The following is a 22624-nucleotide window of genomic DNA, read 5'->3' on the forward strand; positions in this document are numbered from 1 at the left end:
GCAAGCTCATTACCACATAGAGGTCTCCAACTCTACGACCAGTCCCAATCTGTTGCTTGGACATCCGATCCTGCACAAAACAGATAGAAGAAGAAAAGATAACATCAAAATCGGAGGCATCAAGTTGACTAATAGACAATAAACTGACAGATAACTGAGGAACATATAAGACAGATAGAATAGAGACTGCAGACATAACAGATGGTAGGACAGACCCAACAGATATAACTGACATACCAGACCCATTAACAGCATTAACAGTAATAGGAAAGAGAGGGGGAGTACAATTCTGAAGTAAAGAGAGATGTGGAGTCATATGATGAGAGGCACCAGAGTCAAAAATCCAGACAGACGAAGAGATACCTGAAGAGGACCAAAGCAAACCTGAATGAAGAGAGGAAACAACCAAAGCAGACGGGGAGGGCTAAGAAGTAGGCAGAATATGCTGAAGTTGACCAATTTTGACACTCAAGGAAGCCAAGTCAAGATCAAGAGATTGAGCAGATGTAGTATAATCGGCGGGAGGAGCACGAAACTGATTCTGAGACTGTTGTAGGGACGAGGTAGGTAGACATCTCTTCTTGGAACAATGATAATTCCAATGGCCCCTTTGATGGCAAAATGCACACATCAATAGCAAGAGACATCATAATGACCAGACTGAGGGGTTTATGTGTAATAAACAAAAAATTAGGGGCTCCAAGACCTCACAAGTAGAGTTGGCGGGGGCTTCAAGTGTACTAATCCCAAAATAAAACCAAATATCAGGGCTCCAAGACCTCACAAGCAGAGTCAGATGAAAACGAATTAGAGTGAGAGAGATCGAGCGAGCGTCGCACGTCCAGAACCAAGTCGGCAACAGAGGAAACAAGGCACGAACCAGATGAGGCGTGAGTCAGAGGGAACAAGGTGGGTCGAACCAAACGGGCTATGATGCGAAGTCGTGAAGTGAAGCAGGTGGGTCACGAGTTGACGCGTTGCTATTTGAACTCAGATGAGTCGCACAAGCAAGACGAAGCAGAGGGTGAACTTGACCGTGGTGATGGGTGGTGAACAGAACCAGAACATAATCAAAGAGAACTTTGATCGAACTAAAGCTCAGAACCAGAGAACCAGTTACGATTTCTACTAGGGTTTTGCACTTGGCTCTGGTACCATGTAAGTTTTCTGAATGTTTCTGTATATTCAATTGTGTATCAATTACATCAAGACTAGTTTATAAAACCCTAATGACTAACGAAGAAGGAAATACAAGAATAGGACCCAAAAAGGAAATACAGTCATCACAAACATGCCTAATATATGCGAATATATTCTCACAAGCCACCCCCCCCAACAGATAGGGCCTTCTTGTTGCTGTGCGTTCGTGGGCTTCCTAAATGTCCTAACAATTGGTATCAGAATTGATGGCTGAAGATCTATGGGCGGACTCTCCTGGCTAAATTGATATTGGTGGGTTTGCACATAGATTTTTGATGCAACAGAAAAATCCATGGGTAACTCTCAATAGAGCAAGGAAAATCTAGGTGCGCATGGCTGATAGGCTCGTGATATGATGGCTCTCAATTGAGTATGATGCCTCTTCTTGGTCATAGAGTGCATGTTGTAGCTTGGGTTGCACATGAATCGCGATGTTGGAGAATGCAGGACAGCGCTGTTAGGGGTTGTTCTAGGGCTGTGAAAATGCTGAAATTTAAGAAAAAAAGAAAGGAAAGAAGATAGTTTCTAGGAATCACTCCTAGATGCCTTAAACGTCACACCTAGTGTTTGATTGCTTTACACAATCCATAAAGAAGCTTCAAAGATCTAAAATTCTCTAAAATATCAACTCCATTAAATTATAAGCATTACATGACTTTATATAGAATTAGGAGACTTCTTAAATTAATTAGAATAAAAAAAAAGGAACTACTAAATCGTTGACTTCCAAAAACCCATCTAAGACCAAATAAGATATATAAACAAAACTAATTAGATAATTTGACCCATAAGGTGACCCATGGGCGACTTATATAACCTATATCAGCAAATATAAAAATTACCAAAATATCCCATGGCCTCAAAATCTAAAAAATATAAAATAATCATAGAAGAAGACTCTAATAATACTAGAAACATGACTGTAAAAACCATGCCAATTTCCCAATATTGTCATTTCTTTAAATTTACTATTCCTATAGCTTCTTATACTTTGCATTAGTAATAGATCAAAATTAAGGGTAAGTGTGTACAATATATGGTGAACCTGCAAATGATAAGAGCATATCTGAGGGAGAGCTAAGCTAGGCTTGATGTTCGGCTCACGCATGAGGGAGAGATTATAGGAGCATATGAGAAGGAGGAGTCCCATGTCGGATAAAATGTAAAAGGAGTGTCTTAACATACATTAGATGGACATTCCACTTACAAGCTTAAATTTTTAAGTGGGTATGAGTTTCAAACAATGTATGTTGGGCCTCGGTATTGTACATGTGGAATCCTCAACTACTCCCCAACAAATTGGGCCGTATTGTTGCTAGGTATTTGTGAGCTTCTTGGTTTCCTCAACAATTCTCTCTGATGAGTAGATACAGAGATTTTTTTACAGTAGTTGAGGAACTTAGAGGTATTTGGAAGTGGGAAAATTATTAGATAATGTAACTCCCGACCAATGAGAAACTGGAACACACACTAAATGGGTGGCCATTTGTCTCTTAACTTCCTAACAAAGGTGGGTAAGCATGTTCCACTCATAAACTTTTCTGCTATGTGATTGGTTTGGAGTACCACATTGGCGATGCCACATGGTGCTTCGGGTCTACTGCAAATGGGTGTATGAATTTATTGGTGAATCTTCATTCTGATAACACACCTCAAAATTATTTTTTGGTTGTGATAGACTATTTATTATTTGTTTGTTGCATCATATAATTTATTTTGTGGGATGATTTCTATGTTGGTGTTATGGAAAAAATTTCATATCTCAAGGCCTTTATCAATAAAAATTCAGAAGGGTTTAATCTGTTCAGTGAAGATTAATTGTCATAATGTGTTATGCGTGATTTCTTCTTTTTACACAGACTTGCAGTCTTAATTTGATGTGCACTAATGCTTGCAGTCTGGCTTAATTTGCATTCTCGAGGACTGTTTAGTCAAGTTAGAGATTTACAGAAGCTCTTTCCAGGTGTAGATATCTTTTTAAGCTTTCTTGGATGGAAGTACTTTTGCCACCATAATTTTTAACTGTATGAGAGATAAACAGGCAAGACAATGTCATTAACAATTCACCTGATAAAATGATTTCTCAAGTGTGGTGGAACTCGAATTCTCTCTTAATCAAGGACCAGTTGCTTCCTCACTAGTTTTTTGTCTTTCTTTTATTAATTTATTTATATTCTCTCTTCTGGAACATAAAACAATTAATGCTGCCTCACCTTGATGTGATTGCAGGAAAACTTGGCACCTGCTAGTTATATCAAAATCCCAACTGTGAGTCTACTTTACTTGAGGTTAGGAGATCTTTAAAAAAGTTTGTCTAAGGCATGTAATTTTTTAAATCACATGTCCTCAAATCTTCCTATAGTTGATTGTCCACTAGGAAGCATGGATGCAGGTACGATACGGACTGGGCGATATGACAAAACTAATAAAAGTAGGATACGGATACGGCTAAAAAATATATATATGTATATTTTTTAAATTATTAGTAGTGAGTTACACATAAACTCAAGAATGTTGAGAAATGACATTATAATTTTATAATGAAAAATACTAATATTTAAGATTTAGGTATTTATTTAAGTCATTAGCTAGTTTATTTATTACAAATATTTCATCTCAATAATACCAAGGCCAATATGTTTATATTACAATAGAACAGTCCACATGAACTTGTCCATGTGCTTTTCCCTTTTACACTAGTCAAAGTTGTATGCTAGTTTTCTTACTTACTTATTTTTTGATATTTAATTTTACTATTGTTATATTTGCTTCTTAATCTTTACTTTCTATGTAGTGATATGGGACGTGCATGATACAATAAGGATATGCCAATTTGAGAAATTCTGTTATTTTTAAACGGGTCGGGTTTTTTTGGATTTCACGCGCTAATTCTTGACTTTAAACTCAACTATTTTAATGATATGATTTCATACTTACCATAACTTTTGACAGTTTTAACCTACATACCCACTTTAGGGTAAGTTACTAATAGGTCCTAATTGTTGGACTTGATTCCTATTAAGTCCTATTGAAAATAAGTTCTAATAAAATCGTTGTTAAAAATAATTTTTTGTGACGAATTTTTGCACATGTCGCTAAAAATTGACAATTAGTGACACTTTTTTGTCACGGTTTTTATAAATTGTTGTTAAAACTTACAATTAATGACGTTTTTCTGTGACGAATTTTTCAAATTCTTGTTGAAAGTTGAAAATTAGTGACTTTTTGTGACGATTTTTTCAAACCGCCGCTAAAACTTATAATTAGTAACATTTTTTGTGACAATTTTCAACTTGTCGCTGAAAATTAACAATTAGTGGCGTTTTTTAATAGTGTTTGATGAAAAGCACCATTAATTATCATAATACCTATTGGACAATAAGTTAACCTATTAGGGCTTACACGTAAACCCCCTTTTACTTTATCCTACTTTATCAATGTTCTCATAAACTTTTTTTATTAAAATCGGTTTGGGACAAATATAATCGGGTCGGATAATTTTGCCATCCCATAGTCTTCTTATCAAAGAACTAAGCAAAGTATTGGAAAAATATTATTGTATTTATCCTCACAATTAAGGTATATTATAATGCTATATAAGAAATACTACAATTCTAATTTCATAAAACAAGTAATACATGACTTGAAATATCCGATACTTCAAAATTAATGAAAAACTAATTAAGAAGTATCCGATACTTTAATAAGTATCCGGTATGTATCTGAGAGTATCCAAGGAGCATTGGTATATGGATACGTCTCGCTTTTAGAAGTATCCGTGCTTCATAGATTGTCCAGAATGAAAAGTTGCCTTTTTCCTACTTAATAGCTATCATCAGTGTTTTGTTTTCTTCCTTTATTCATGCCATTCATTGTTACACCGTAAAGTTTACCAGTATTAAATGCTTGAAAGGGTTAAATGGCTATTTATTTCTCAGTGATATAATTGCTATCATTGATGTGCATCTGGCACTTCATCTTATCTTAGGAGCTAAACACGATTAATTTCTTTTCCCAGGAAATTGATGACTATCTACAAGGATGTAGCTTTCTTCCAAAGCTTAATAATGAACGTGTAAATGATAGAAACTCCACCTACAAAAAACGGTTTGCTAGCCTGCAGAATTTGGTTCTTATCATGGTAAGTTCAAGAATATTTTTATATTTTTTTTTATAGGTGTTTGTGGAACTAGTTATGGCGCACTAGGCATGTTTTAGATTTGCAACTTTTAATACTTATTTCAAAGCTAGGAAGACACTGTCGGTTTCGTAATGCTTTTTTGTCATATGGTTGCTCAGTTTGAGCACGACAGAGTTTTGGTGCCGAAAGAAACCTCGTTGTTTGGGTATTTTCCAGATGGATCCTGGAGCACAGTTTTGCCTGCTCAAGAGGTAATGTGGCGTAGGACATTGCAAGGAGAAAAAATTGCTATTATTTATTTTATTTTTATTTTATTTTGTATTAGTCATTTATTTTTACATTTTTTAGGTTTCTAATACTGAGATTTAAGTTATAATAGGATGCTATATTGGTTAGGAGAGCTTTTAAAAGGTTATAATTTTTTCCCCAAGCTTTTAGTGTCATACCTTCCTAAACTTAAATCTTAAGATATTGAGATATTTATCCAAAAATTAGGCATGGGTAAGGGAACATATCCTGAACACTTGTATAATATTCTTAGATAACATAAATTATTTAAAGATGTTCTTGAAATTACATAGGATTTGGAGAAATATGAAATTTCTATCTCCCATCTATCTGAGAGATGAGAAATATTTCTTTACTAGGAAACATGAGCGTCTTCTTTAAACATCATAAAAAACTCGAGGATCTAGGTGTTGAAATTAGGTACGGGCATTTAACACATCCCAAACCTCTACCCATATCATATTTGGTGGACAAAGGTAGTAGGGGAGAAATAGAAGAGTCCATGTAACACTCGGGAAGAAGCTTGTTCTTTTTGGGAGGTTCAAAGTGAAATCACTTTTCTCATTGCTTCACCTATAACAGACGAAAGAACGATATCGCCTAGTCACTCAGGCTGTTGTGCTTTTTGATAATCAGATGGTGGGGTCCAAAATCAAATCACTATTCTTATTGTCTTGGGTATAAGGGAGAGAACAGTATATGATGTTTTAGAGATCAATACGACATGAGAAAGTTTTTTCTTCTAGCCTAACTGCCTGCACAGTTTCATGTTTTTATGTCAAGAATAGTGATTCCAAAAGGTTATAGTTTCAAATTCCACATAAAAGCGATTGATCTTCTTTCTTATATCCTGGTAGACACATGCAGTTAATATTAGAAAACAACAGAATCACCTTATATTAGCTCATCCTTTTTTTTCTTCTTCTACTTTTTCATGCAGACAAAGCTCTATACAGAAGATTGGATCGGTTTGAAAACCTTGGATGAAGCTGGGAAGGTGAAATTCATAAACGTGTCGGGGGGCCATCTTCACATCTCTACAAGTGACGCAAAGAAATATATCGTTCCTTACTTGGAGGATCAAGTATCCATACAACTGACTATAACTAACCCATATTACATATGGTTGTCATCAATCTGGGATTTCATGAAGGAATCAGTTGGACTCGCTGCGGATAGACTTCTCCTCCACACTCTGATTTAGTGCGAGCGCCTTCATCTCCGCGTGAGCCGATAACATCACAAAATTAAATAAATAAATAAATAAAATAAAATATAATAATAATAATAATAATAATAATAATAATAATAATAATAATAATAAAAGATTTGAATAGGCTTATTCTTTATGTTACTTCATTTTTGTACCATCTTTTTTGATGGAATTAATTTTATAATAGAATGTAACTTTTTATGTCTCTGAGGAACATTGTATGCCTTTGGTTGGAGCAATTCTCAGATTCAACTGCTTGGGAGGGCATTCAAGTGCTAGTATGAGATCTCAAGTTTGAGTTTACAGATAGATATCAGCGTGTTGTAATTTTAACTACTATTAGGGCTAATTTGGCCTTAATTTACATTATGATTAAAAGGTTAATATATGAAGCAATTACAGTTTCCTATGCCCTACATGTGGGCTAGGCTGATGAAGCTCTCTTCAGCCAGTGAACTAAGATTGGGAGGCTTTTCCCATATTAAGCCAAATTACTATCTTAATTTCTAAACTAGGCCTAGTTTGGACAGAATTTTCAAACTAGGCTAAAGCGTTATTACAAATCACGTTTTTATTGTTTGGAGCAGAAAATTTGGTGAATAGTGAAAGCGCTATTACAAATCACGCTTTTAACATAAATTTGTTTTCTAAAGAAAAAGTGGTTGCAAACCACGCTTTCACTGTGTATATTGTTTAAATTTTTTTTTCTGAAGAAAACGTGGTTCTAAACCACGCTTTCACTGTGCATATTTTTTTCTAAAGAAAACGTGATTTGCAATCACGCTTTAACTGTGCATATTTGTTTTTTGTTAAGAAAACGTGATTTGAAATCACGCTTTCACTGTTGATAAATGAAAGCGTGGATTGAAACTACGCGTTTACAACTTATATAAAATACCCAAGCCACCTCATTTGCAATTACATTTTTTACACTTACGTTTTTTCGACTCTCGCTCTCTCTCTCTCTGCTCTCAGACTCTCTCTCTGCTTTCACTCTCTGTCTCTGCTCTCTCTGTCTGTGGTATGGCATCTATCTCTCCCTGTCTCATTTGAATTTTATGTGTTTATTGTGTTTGTGAAAATGTGAATGTGTGTGGTTTTGAATTGGTTAAAAATGTTGTGGTTTTGAATTGTGAAAATTTTGTAGGGTTTTTAATTGAATGTGAAATCATAAATTATGAAATTAGAAATTAGGGTTATGAAATTATAAATGTGTTAGGATTTTGAATTATGAAATGTGTGGTTAAATGTGTTAGGGTTTTAAATGTCAATTATTAAATGTGTTAGGGTTCTAATGTGTTAGGGTTTTGAATTAGGGTTTTAAATGTGTGGTTATGAAATTATGAAATCATAAAATGTTAGGGTTTTGAATTGTGAAATCAGAAATTATGCTTGTGGTTTCAGAAATTAGGGTTTTGAATTTTGAATCGTGTCTATATTTTTTGCATTGTGAATTATGAATCTTGTCTATATTTTTTGAAATTAAGGTTTGGAATTATGAATTGTAAATAAACCAACCTCTTTTTGTTGAATTGGAAATTTTATTTTTTGCTTGTTAATAAAAGGAATTTTTTTAAATTAAGAATAAAATTATGCGAATTGAAATTCATATAATTGAGAATTGTTAATGTCATATTATGAAATTTATATAATTGATAATTGAAATTCATATAATGAAATTCATGAATTGAGAATTAAGGTGGACTGGCAATTTCAATTCGAGGTCCACATGCTTACATATATATGATAATTTTGTTTCAGAAAATAAGACTGTAAATTGTATGATTGAATTCAAAATCTATAAATTGAAATGAATCTGAAAAATTCAAAAGTTGAGAGATTTGAAAAAAAAAAAAATGAATTTAGGCAATAATTGCCCATATAACTGATATAGGGGTATTTTTGAAAAACCCAACATATGAGACATAAACACCCAGAGAAGAGTTCTCTTTATAATAGTACTAGATATATATACACCTTTATTCAGTATTTCAGTTGGTAATACCAAGGTGGGGTTGTATACTTGAATCTGCCGTCTATTATACTATATGAGAAATTGTATTTGTTACCTGATTTATTTCACTATACTATTTTACCCTCTAAGTGTATTTATTCAATTCAAGACATTGTGCATATTTAATAAAGGGCAAATTTCATTTCAATGTGCATGTGCAAACTACCCATATAATTTGGAAATAACTATAATGTTCTTGTGGTTTGTGGACTAAATAAAGTATACCGTCAGACGTTCAATCCAAGTTAACATCAAGTGTGAAACATGTGCTAGTTCATAAGGGGGTTATGTTCTTATTTTCAAATATCAGAGGTAAATCACACATGGAGTAAAGCAAAGGGGGTTAAAGTCAATTTTATCTTTCAAAAAAATGACAAATATGAATTTCATAATATGAATTTCAATTAAAAATACTAAGTGTATAGAAAGATTAGCGTTTTTTCCTAAGTTAAATTTCATGAAACTAATCTCTACTAAATGAAATTATTCAAAAATAAAATATTTAATTTTGACTCTATTTTATTCCCAAAAAAAATATTTTTATTGACTTCAAAATAATAAATGAAAAGATCATGTTCTCTCAAATAAAAGACAAATGACTATATTAACCTGAAAATACTATTTTACGTATTTTCTTTATTTATTTGTGTAGGTTATATAAGAGATTTAAATATTTCTGGCATCCTTTAATGAAAATAACATTAAAATTTGTAACTAATTATTTATTAAATGGGTTATCTGTGTCAATTTCATATTATGCAGCTTTGACATAACCCTATTTATTTATCATGTTATTATATAGTGTCATATTTGTGTTTGTGTTGAAAATGTTCAACCCTAATCCCTATCTTTGTGTACGATTTATGTTGTGTTAGAAATTCCCACCTGTGATAGAATCAAAGTAGGTTCAAGTGGAGTGCCTTTGGCATATTATGTGATCAATGATGCTAACAAAATTGACGTTGTTAATTTATAAAACAATTGTAAGACCAGTGATACTTTGCAGTTCACATAATATTGGACAATTAAGAAACAACAAGCTCATGAAATGGTAGAGAATGTGATAGGATCACTGTAAAAGGAAATGTTAGGGGAAGATGTAAATTGACTTGGGATGTGATAGTAAAAAAATTAAACGAATTTATTTAATTTAACCGAGCACATAGCTTTTAATAGTATGAAATGACGAAGAAATGATTCACGTATCGTAGCTCACTTGATTGGGACATAAAGTTTTGTTTGGTTTAGTTTCGTTTGGTTTATTTCACTGTATTTGGGGTTAGGCACCCAAAATATTATAAAAAATTCTTAAGATTTATTTTCATTTGGGTTTCGCTAAAGATTTCCACTTAGTTGTTAACTACCTAAATTCATACTTTAAGACATAGCTTATTGCAGGTGTCTGCATATAAGCACATAAGCACTTGTAAATTGTATGTAAGACCGGATTGCACACTGCCCCTCCAAGCTAACCAACACAAAAAACTAAATTTTGGGAGGTGCCATATTCTTCCACAACCATTTGGAAAATCAAACCAAACAATTTATTTTTGTCAAATTTATTTATATTTTTTCAAAAAAATCAAAAAATAATTTAAAAAATCAAACCAAACCATTATATCATGTATTATTTTTAATATACATTCAATAAAATTAATAATTTTTATAAAAAATATTAACTTTGATATTAGAATAATTTGAAAACCTTTCATCATAAAATACTAACATTTAATTTTATAATCTTGTCATAGAAATTTAAAAAAAAATTAATGAGCTGAATTTATAATACATATAATAGCATTATAATAGAAATTAAAATTTCCTCACAAAACTTAAGAAAATTTGAAAAAGTTTTTGAAATGGGTATTGAACGAAGGGACTCGTCGCCACTTCCGCTTTGTGATTGTCCACCACCATTGAAAAGAAAAATCTTAACATTATGTTTTAATAATTTTATTTTGATTTATATAATTAGAAGTCATTATTAATTGCATCATGCCTTCAGGCACGGGCATACACTAGTTATAATATATGCATGAAAAGAGTCTTAAAACATTCTAATTAATAGTCCATAGAAATTTCCTAGGTAAGAAGGACAAAAAAAAAAAAAAAGAGGCAACTTTGATGGGTAAGCTTGTGTTTCATAATACCAAATAATTGCTACGGATGGCCTGATAGATTCACATGGATAACTATCCAAAATTTACTACATAGATTTAACCACCAACTTAAATTTTCTCTCTATTTTTTGGCCATTATAAATTATCTCTCTATTTTTTTTTTTTTGTATGTTTAAGAAAAAAAAAAGAGTAAATAAATTAAATTTTTTTCGTACTTTTCAAAACAAGCCAAAATGAGCTTTTTGTTTGAATTTCATAACAAAGCCTCTATGACCTCTAAAAAGTGGACGAGGGTTACTATTTCACATAGGAAATAACTGTCATTAAGGTCCCTAATGGCACAAGCTTGAGCAAATCAAATTAACTTATCTGTAATTGTCCATAAATCTGAAGAATTGGTTTTATCTGACAACCACGTCCGTGACTACATCAATTCAGATACACAAAGTCACGGGTACTTAGGATTGCATGAAATGAATAAGATAAAATAATATCACGGGTATCACTTCTTCCATAGTGCCCCAGCATGCATTATCGTCACCAGATCATCTCTAGTTAACCCCCAACATGATGTCTATAAATAGCGCTACCCCCAGTATGATGTTTGTTCAAGTCATAACAATAGTAATATATTTACAATTACTATTATTATTAATTTTTTTATTTTATGAACAATGTCTTCAAGAGGTGCAGAAAGTTCACGCCGGCAAAGAAATTCGAAAGTGTGGCTGCTACCTCCATTTACTTATGACTACAAGAGCGAAAAGTACTCGAATCCGAAGGATTATTATGCTGGTATCCGAGCAGAATGGGCGTTCAAGGTAACGGAGCGAGAAGGATTGTTTAATGATCTACGTAACTTTGGGGCACCGGTACCTCATCGTCGTTCATTAACCATGGCTAGACGAAATGTGAGTGACTATGAAAAAGCAGTTAGCAGAATTAAGAAGGAGAACAACAAAATGTTGATGCGGAGATGTCGGCATTTCATGCTTCAGCTAGCCACCGAAATGGCAGAAGCAAGCAACAGAGATTTGACAATGATTGAGCGAAATAATGTCTTAAACAATGAAAAATATCTCTCTGACTACTACATGTCAGATGAGGAATGAGAAATCAAACACCTTTATCTTACATATATGTTTGTATGTTGTGTCGTATCTTCGTTACTGGAGTGTAAGGCAATGTTGTTGTTTATCTAACTTACGGATGTATTTCAAATATTTGTTATATGAACCTGAAGTTTATGAAATAACTAGATTTATAAGTATTTTCTTTATTAGTTCATGACTTTCTTTACTGAATTGCAATGAGTTAATGAATGTTTTGGATTAATGAATGGATTAATGTATATTAAATTATGTGAATACTTAAGGTTATTTTTATTTAATTATTTTTTTTTCAAACATGATACACAACTCTATTTTTTGTACCCACTTTATAGCTCAGTCAAAAGCTTCCCTTAACTGAGGCCCGTCAAATACTGATCCTCTAGGTAAAGAATTTTAATCTCCATCAGGAAAGAAAAAAGAGTCGTTTTCCAATTCTTGGAAGTCCAGTCAAAATGATGACTCTGGTAAGGAATGGGGGATTGACAGAAAACTAAACTTGGGGGCTGGACAAACAAGCTCAAAGCCAAGTGGTTGGTCCAGTTGGGGAACTAATAAAGTTCAGACAAACATACTACCGCCTTCAACAACACATAAAACAGATTGGGAGTAGCTCAGTGAAAAGCTTCCCTTAACTGGGGCTCGTCAAATAGTGATCCTGTAAGAAAAGAATTTCAATCTCCATCAGGAAAGAAGAAAGAGTCGTCTTCCAATTCTTAGAAGTCCAGTCAAAATGATGACTCTGGTAAGGAATGGGGGGTTGACAGAAAACTAAACTTGGGGGCTGGACAAATAAGCTCAAAGCCAAGTGGTTGGTCCAGTTGGGGGACTAAGTTTAAAACCCAATTGGTTTTACTTGATTTGCTTGTCAAAATATCTATTTACAATTAATTATACCGAAACAGATTGTGTTATGCACCTCTTTAAAGAAATTGACGATTCTCTTAGTATAGAATAGCAATCAACGCAAGGCCAAAAATGTAAGAAACTAGACTTCTAAGCAGTTTTAATGACGCTGATTTGAGATATTCCGGATTTATACCCAAAGAGAACAACACTGCCAAAATTACTGTTTAACACCAATTTTCTGGACATATTTGAATGCACCAGTTAATATAGATTTTGACTCCCAAAAATTATGAGAAAATTCTGATATGCAATTGAATACGTAATTAATCAACTGTAAAAATTCTTTACGTAGAGAATCACTATTTGACTTGGTGCACAAGCTTTGGTTTTCTCGATATTTTTTATTACAGTGACTACTCATCTCTTATTGATATATGTGGGATTCTTAATTCAGAAAGTCACATGGCAACTGTGAATTCACTGATTTAGCTTACAGTGAGCATGTCCTTATGTTGTCGGTATATGCAGATAGATTGTCAAGTCATGTGACTTGGTGCACAAGCATTGCTTTTCTCTGTTTTATGATTACAGTGACAACTCATCTCTTATTAATAGATGTGGGATTCTTAATTCAAAAAGTCACATGGCAACAGTGAATTCACTGATTTACCTTACAGTGAGCATGCCCTTATTTTGTCGGTATATACAGATGGATTGTCAAGTCACGTGACTTGGTACACAGTATTTGCTTTTCTCTGTTTTGTCATTCTAGTGACAACTCATACCTTGTTCGTATATGTGGGATTGTGATGCAGAGGCATCTTTCTAAAGCCGTTCATAACCAACTATTTAAACGACTAAAGGTGAAGACACAACCTTACAACTCATTTCGCCCTACGAAATTATCATTCATTTGTTTTAAAAAATTAGCATGGCTACACGATTCATGGGAGGGATTGGGAATCGCAGAGGTGGTAGGAACTTGCAAAGGGGTGACAGTTCACGACGAGGAGGGGGAAGGGGACGCGGTGATGCTGAAGACGAAACAACAATACCTGTTTTAGATTATGCTTGTGGTTATCGTGATAGGTTTGGAAAGCGACATTTTTTTGATGCCTAAGTATTATCCAGTTCAAGGAGGTTCATGTATGGACCCATCTGACAATCAAACAGGATATGGTTTATCTGACGCTGCTCGTCTCAAGTGGCCCGCACTATTTATAGAGCGGGTACAGCTGGAAACCTTAAGTTGGAAAAATCAACTTAAGGTGCCAAAAGCACGTTCTGTTGAGATCCAAAAGGAAGATCCTGATAATGTTGATCGACTATGTGAAAGACTACAACGTGAGATTTTCCAAATGCGCCGTAGGTTAGCCCGCGATATGCAACTATACATAGTTAAGAAGGATGCCCAGAAGAACAGAACATAACCAAATGTTGCGGGTATCAAGGGTATCATGGAGGATCCTGAACTTGTCTCTGACGCTGAGCTTTCGGATTATTCAGACTCTGAGATTACCGATTTAAGCGCGAATTAAGTGTTAATGTCTACACTTCGGCAATATTAGGTCATGCATTAATATGTAATGTTTGTGTTAGACTAAGTGTTTCTGTAATGAGTTTGTCAGATTGTCTACCTAATAGTTGTCTGTCTAACTGTTATGTTTATGTATTGTGTGTTCAGTTCAGCGTGTCCAGGATGTATGTATTGTGTGTTCAGTTCATGGTGTCCAGAATGTATTTTTGTGGGAGACTTATGTCTGTACTACCTATGTAACTGGAAACTGTTACATTTGTAACTTCAGTTATGTTGTTTTCATGCCTGTATGAGTATTTAGTAAATTAGTGACTTCGTATATTATGTATTAAGTTTTATTACAAAAATGTTAACAAAATTTATTTTAGGAGAAATACACATTCTCTTAACTTGTTCATCTTCTCAATCGTGACAACCCAAAAATGTAACCATTATTCATTGAATATAACAAATAACGTTCTCATTCTTACAAAAAATACACTACCAATTGAATAAAACAAATAATCTTTCCATTCATTCATTCATTGCACAATATCAGTCTTATGAAATAAGCGAAACCAATTGAATCACAATAACATCAACTTCAACCCAATATTTACATTACATAAGTTCCTGTTCGTATTTGGAATTCAAATTACATACAAGTTACATTACATAGCAAAAAACGAAAAAAGTACCATTCGTATGTAAAAAATACATTACCAAAATTTGAGGTCTTTCTCTTCTTCCTTCTTGCTGCAGCTCTCGTGGTGGCCTTTGTCTTCTTGGCCTACTCCGTGGTGCTCTTCGCGTCTCACGCTTCGTTGTTGTTCGTCGAACTGCACAGTGTCTGGGTGTGCTTTGGATTGTAGACCATGTATATCACCTTCTAACCCAAAACAAAGACGAAAGAAAAAAAAAATTAATGAAAATGGCTAGAAAACGGTTTTACTAAACCGGTTTTCTGAATTACATTATCACCTTCTAACCCAAAATAAAGACAAAAGAAAAAATATATAGATTTAAATGAAAACGGCTTTAGTAAAGTCAAAATAAATTTCTAAATAGCACATTCTAATCCAAAACAAAGACAAAAGAAAAAAAAGAAAATTTTACATGAAAACGGCTTTAGTAAAGCCAAAATAAATTTCTGAATAACACCTTTTAACCCAAAACAATGATAAAAGAAAAAAAAGAAAATTTTACATAAAAACAGCTTTAGTAAAGCCAAAAAAAATTCCTGAATTACATCTTCTAACCCAAAACAAAGACAAAAGAAAAAAGAAAAAAAAAAATTTTACATGAGAACGGCTTTAGTAAAGTCAAAAAATTTTTATGAACTACATTATCACCAAAATAATGACAATAGAAAAAAAATAATAATAAAATAAAATAAAATTTAAATGAACAGTAAAAGCGTGGTTTCAATCCATGCTTATTGTAGTGAACAGTAGAAGCGTGGTTTCAATCCACGCATATTGTAGTGAACAGTGAAAGCGTGATTCACAATCACGTTTTCTTCAGAAAACAAACTTAAATTATATGCACAGTAAAAGCGTGGTTTGGAACCACGTTTTCTTCAGAAAACAAATTTATGTTAAAAGCGTGATTTGTAACTACGCTTTCTTAATTAAAAGCATGGTTTGCAATAGCGCTTTCACTATTCATCAAATTTTCTGCTCCAAACAGTGAAAGCGTGATTTGTAATAGCGCTTTAGCCTAGTTTGGGAATTTCGTCCAAACTAGGCCTAGTTTGGGAATTAAGATAGTAATTTGGCTTAATATGGGAAAAGCCTCTAAGATTGGAGTTCCAAACCAAACCTTGGCTTTGAAGTTTGAACCAAATTACTTGCATTGGGTAAGAAAATTGCATAGATTTCGACTTTTTTTCTTATGAAAATTCAAGTAATAATATACACACAAAATTTGTACTGTACATAATGATGTAACCTCACTACAAGTAGGGATGTAATCGGTTCGGTACGGTTGGTATTTAGGTAAAAAATTACACCCAACCGATAATGTCGGTTTTATTATTTTGAACACCGATACAGACCGCTTCTCACACCGAACCGATCCAATTGAAATGGTTCCGTTTGGTGCGGTTTAATCAGTTTAGAATTTTTCAAACTTGAGGCATTTTTAAATATAATCATTAATCTATATAAAAATATTAAATTAGTTATTTGTCTACCATTTCAAACATATCCAATTCATCCATTTAATACATATTTTTTAATTCCTAAATTAACAAAAATAAAAACAAACAAAAAAAAAAGTTCAAAAGTAAGGTTTCAAGAATAATGAGTTAGAGTTAAGATTATATATAATAAGAGTTTACAAACTTAGATTATAAAGATGATAAGGTTAATTAATTAAGGTTAATAATTTATTATACTTATTAATATCATTAGAATATTAGATTATATATATATATATATATTATAAATACAATATATGTTGAAGCGGTCGGTTTCGGTTTAGATCAGTGAGGTACTTAAACCGACACCAAATCGAAAACTGAAAAAATTTAAATTTAAAAACCGCATAGACCGATTCTTGTTAAAAAGTAGACCAAATATAGCCGGTTTGGCCCGGTTCAATTGGTTTGGTCGGTTTTTTCGATTTTTCTTACATCCCTAACTACAAGAAATGTAAGATTTAACAACATTTATTTAACGGCGTTTATATAAATGTCACGTTTTCTAATATTTACGACATTTTTAAATGCCTTTTGATTAGGAAAAATACAATGTTTATACAACGCCGTAAATATTAGAAAACGTGACATTTTTATAAATGCTGTTAAATAAATGCTGTTAAATCTTATATTTCTTGTAGTTAGGGATGAAAGAAAAAATGAAAAAACAATAAGGCCATTCTCTAAACAATAAGGCCCCTAGGTACATGTGATCACGAAATGCTAAAGAGTGATATAAATATAAATTCGTTGTGTTCTTTTCATACACAAATTACAATACATATAGGTAATACCATTCTCATAAAGAAATTCATGAAAGCTTTTCAAAGAAAAACCCTTTCATTTGTTTCTGTATCAGTCACATATATTTTTCAAAAAAAAAAGTTTTTTCAAGAATCCCTTGTTAACTTTACCTAAAAGTATAACATAATCACGAGTCATTCTCCTACATATCACAACACATCACAACCCATTACAATCCACATAAAAAAAACCTATGCAATTCCATATATTCGATTTTACCCAATCAAGATCATTCACTTTCCATTATCTCAAACACAAGTACAAATCTCATTATAATCATTCCATGCAATCCAAATTGGACACCGGCTCCATTACCAAGCCTTAACATCGCACCACACGCTTTACTGGTAACTAGCCGGAAGGAATGTGGAACCTCACGCTTTACCGGTCACAAGCCAGAAGGAACGCGGAACCTCAACATACCACACGCTTTACCGGTAACTAGCTGGAAGGAATGTGGAACCTCACGCTTTACCGGTCACAAGCCAGAAGGAACGCGGAACCTCAACATACCACACGCTTTACCGGGCACCACTCTGGAAGGAAGGCGGAACCTATTTCAAGCGCCATGCTTTGCCAGCTCAAATACGGCGGGAAACGGACCCCAAGGCAACATTACAATCCATCAATTTCTTAAGTCATTGCTCATTATGAATTGCGGGCAAAGCCAACACATTCATTCATCATTACCATTACTTATTAGCTCAAGAACACGTACACATTATGTTCCACCATTCTCTAGTATTCATCAAGTCATTCGTTGTTATAATCCCAACAAAACCAATAACAACATTCATTATTTTTATCACAAAATTCATCCAATAACACATCCACTACGAGCATTTGGCGCATTTTTAGAAGCACTCTCAATTCTTATATTTCAATGGTCTTCTAACTTTTCCACAAAATTATCAAATCTTCATACTCAATTTCATAACACAATAATCATCATAAATTATCCCCAATTAATTAATTTAATTACTCATTTTAATTTCTTCAAATAACCTTTCAATACAATAGTTATTTTCCAACCATTATTCATCATTATCTATTCTCATCTCTACAAAACATAAACCTAATTTCATAAATCAAATGTCAATTGAAGCTTTCTTCGTTCCCAATATAGATTTCATAACTAGGGTTAAACATAAATTAGGGCTTTTTACTATTTGACACAAAACCACATTCTCATAATCCAAACATTTTATGTTTCACTTAAATCATCAATTCAACTTCCATAAATTAAAGACCCTAGCTTCCTTCACATGTCTTTTATAAAAATCTCCTCAAAATGAGGGTTTTATGCAATAGAAATTATCACACATCTATCCACAAGATATTATTGAAGAGAAACAAGGAAAATCCCTACCTTAAGAAAGGAGAGAGAAACCTGAAATTTCGACTTCAACGAAAACACGATCTGCTTGGATAGATTGAAAGCCCTTAGCGTGCTCTTCGTTTTGATATAAGGAACATGGGGTGAAAAGTGAAAGAAATGAGACGAAACTCAAGCTTGAAAGCTTAAAACCCACAACAATGGTGGAAAAGAGGAAAAAAAGAGAAAGAGCAAGAGAGAATAGAGAAAAAGTGGACCAAAAATGATTTTGAAACATGCTGAGTTAGTACCCTTCGCTCGAGCGAAGGAAGCTTGGCTCGAGCAAAGAAAAGAAGTTCTCAGATTCTCTGAAAAACGCACTCTTCGCTCGAGCGAATAAAATCTCGCTCGAGCGAGCATGCTTTCAACACAGAAACTCAAAGTTGAAACAAGCATAACTCTCTCGTTCGAACTCCGTTTTAGGTGGTTCTTGTGTCCAATTGAAGCCCCAGAAACAAGCTTTCCAATGGTTCTAGCCTCATATCCAAATTCAAAGTATGGAAAGAGAAAAGGGCAAAAGAGTGAAGGCTGGTCAAAAACAAAAACTCAAATTTGGGGCTTTTGATCTAATCTTGCCTAAACACTTTGTTAAGGCTTCAATCAAGGTTCCAAACATCACCCAAAAATCCTCAATTATAATATTTAAAGTTCATTTGTCAACCCATCAATACTAATCTGATATGAATTAGAATCCGAGTCATTACAGAAAGGTGGGTGAATACACTGAGAAATATATATTATAATACATTTTTTTAGCCCTAATCTCTCACTTACTCAGTCTCTCATTCGCTCTCTCTCTAAACCCTTTCAATGGATTGATTTCGATTTTGATTTCGAAGTTCTCGATTTTGAAGTTTATGTTTGGGTGATTCTCTCTCTCGATTTCAAAGTTCTCTCTCTATTTCGATTTTGATTCCGAAGTTCTCAATTTCAGAATTTTTGTTTCGGTGATTCTCTCTCTCTATTTTGAAGTTCTCTCTCTCGATTTTGAAGCTCCATCGTCTGCACCAGTGAGGAGAGCAAGCACCATCATCTACTAATGTGAGCACCACCGTCTCTCTCACTCTCTCTCTCTCTCTCTCGCTCTCTCTGATAGGAATTGTTCTATTAGGCAGTTGTGGGTAGTTACTCTGTTAGGCAGTTGTGGGGTAGTTATTCTGTTAAGGGATCTGTTACGAGAAAGGGGATTATAAAAGGGGAGGGAGTTACAAATAGAAGGGGGTTTGTATCTCTTTTGTTCTTCTTTTTATTTTTCTCTCTTGTTGTAAAACTCCATGGAAGAGTTCTTCCTTTCGTTTGATGAGAATTGAATAACAAAAGCTGAGTTTTTATTTTCTAATTTCTGAGATTAATTGCTAAAAGCTTATTAGTGGTATCAGAGCTACCGTTCTTCGGACTTGGGGCAAACCACTTCGGTAATGGAAGACGATACATGATCTCAGGATATCGGACGAATCGAGGATGTTATTCGGCATCTAAAAGACAGCTCGGATAAACAGGCCGAAGCCATGGCCGGAATCAAGGATCCGGGTTCAGCTTTGAACCTGAAGTACGAGCAGATCACAGAAAAGGTGAGTTCTTCTTCGGTTCCTCGATCATTCATAGACAAGAACCCACCAATAATCCAAATCAGTGGCACAATAGATTTGCCAAATTGGATTTTCCAAAATTTTTCGGTGAAGACCCTGAGGCTTAGGTATACAAATGTGAGAAGTTTTTCGAATTTAATTCGATCAATGAAACAAAAAGTGCGATTGGCTTCAATACAGATGGAGGATAGGGCTATTCACTGGTTCCAATGGTATGAAAAGACCCATGTTCTCAAATCTTGGAGGGAATTTGTTGGGGCCTTGGTTGATAGATTGGAGATAGCTTATTTGATGATGCTATGGGACAACTATCGAAATTGAGACAGATATCAATAGTCCAAATCTACCAGGGAAAATTCAAAGAATTGGCTAATAAAACAAATGGATTATCAGAAGAATTCTTTGTTAGTTATTTTGTGAGTGGCCTGAAAGATGAAATCAAGGCAGGAATACAGATGTTTAGACCAAGAAATGTCTCATAAGCCATGGGTTTAGCAAGGTTACAGGAAGACAAAATTAAGGCCTTAGCCAAGAAGCATAGGGTTTATTCCAAAAGCTACAATACCAGTTTCCCTACAAGTAGCAAATCAATGGAGCTAGCTCCAAAACTTATGGAGTCAGTAACTGCTGTAAAGAAAATGACACAGAAGGAATTGAAGGAGAGAAGAATGAAAGGATTATGTTATGGATGTGACGAGATATTTCAGAGGCCATGTTTGCAAGAAGAAGCAACTCTTTATGCTTGAAGCTGAGGATGAGGAAGATGTCTTTGAGGATGTGGTGCAGGACATGGACAAAGAAATGTGCAAGAAGAATTGCAAATCTCAATTCATGCCCTATCAACTTCTTTCTCTTATAAAACTATGAGAATTAAAGGAAAGTTTAAGAAGAATATGGTCACTATATTAATTGATTCAGGTAGTACCCACAATTTTTTGGACCCAGTAATGGCAAAATGAACTAGATCATCAATCCAATTCACTACTCCTTTAACAGTGGTGCTAGCTGATGGTACCAAGTTACAAAGCAATGCTATGGTGAAGGATTTCCAATGGGTTATGCAGGGTACAACTTTTATAGCTGACATGAGATTATTACCTTTAGGGGGTTGTGACATGGTATTGAGAGTCCAATGGTTATCTACTTTGGGACCGGTGTTTTGGGATTTCCAGAATTTGAAGATGAAATTCACTGCATTTGGCAAAAAACATGTGTTACGAGGTGGTGCAACAGTGGAGATACAGCAAATTGAAGTTAAGGCAATGAAGAAGTTGATGTAGAAAAAACCATAGGGAATCATAGCTTACCTTTGCAGCCTACATTCCAATTATACTGAAGTTGACCATGAGGTTCATTCGGATCTTGATAGAATCTTACATGATTATACTGATGTGTTTCAGGAACCCAGTGACTTACCCCCAATTAGATCACATGATCACAAAATACCTCTCAAGGATGGTAGTCATCCCCCAAATATCAGGCCTTATCGATATCCTTATATTCAGAAGAATAAGATTGAGAAAATAGTAAAAGAGATGTTGAACTCAAGGGTTATTAGGCATAGTGTGTCTTGTTTTTCTTCACCAATCCTTTTGGTTAAAAAGAAGGACAACACTTGGCGAATGTGTATTAACTACAGAGCTTTAAATAAGGACACTATCAAAGACAAATACCCTATTCCCATGATTGATGAATTATTTGATGAGTTGCATAGAGCTCAATTCTACTCTAAGTTGGATTTAAGATCTGGGTACCATCAAATTCGAATGCATGCTTCTGACATTGAAAAAATAGTTTTTCGAACGCATGAAGGCCACTATGAGTTTTTGGTTATGCCATTTGGTTTGACCAATGCTCCATCCACCTTTCAAAGCCTGATGAATGATGTGTTTAGGCCATTTTTGAGGAAGTTTGTGTTAGTATTTTTTGATGATATCCTTGTATACAGTAAGAGTTGGGCTGAACATATGTTTCATGTGACCTTGACTTGGAAAAATTGAGAGTTCATCAACTATATGCTAAGATGTCCAAATGTGCTTTTGGGAAGCAGCAAGTGGAGTATTTAAGGCATATTATTTTTGGTTCTAGTGTGGTTGTAGACCCCGTTAAAATAGACGCTATGTCAACTTGGCCTAGACCTCAATCTTTGAAAGCTCTTCGAGGATTTTTGGGTTTGACTGGCTATTACCGAAGGTTCATAAAAGAC

General features: G+C 34.0%; 1 protein-coding gene across 11 annotated transcripts in view; it reads left to right on the forward strand.

The window, feature by feature from the left end:
* LOC114311717 (uncharacterized) overlaps window positions 1-7279 on the forward strand; it is a 33097-nt gene extending 25818 nt beyond the window's left edge. For all 11 annotated transcript variants that reach the window (XM_028257878.2, XM_028257881.2, XM_028257880.2 and 8 more), the window contains 5 exons: window positions 3098-3163; window positions 3430-3468; window positions 5219-5341; window positions 5500-5592; window positions 6570-7279. In XM_028257878.2, the coding sequence (XP_028113679.2) occupies window positions 3098-3163; window positions 3430-3468; window positions 5219-5341; window positions 5500-5592; window positions 6570-6833 (585 nt within the window). In that variant the 3' untranslated portion in view covers window positions 6834-7279. The remainder of the gene's footprint in view (window positions 1-3097; window positions 3164-3429; window positions 3469-5218; window positions 5342-5499; window positions 5593-6569) is intronic.
* The last annotated feature ends 15345 nt before the right edge of the window (window positions 7280-22624 follow it).

This window comes from Camellia sinensis, chromosome 2, assembly GCF_055761805.1.
Source record: "Camellia sinensis isolate YWXY chromosome 2, ASM5576180v1, whole genome shotgun sequence".
Taxonomy (NCBI): domain Eukaryota; kingdom Viridiplantae; phylum Streptophyta; class Magnoliopsida; order Ericales; family Theaceae; genus Camellia; species Camellia sinensis.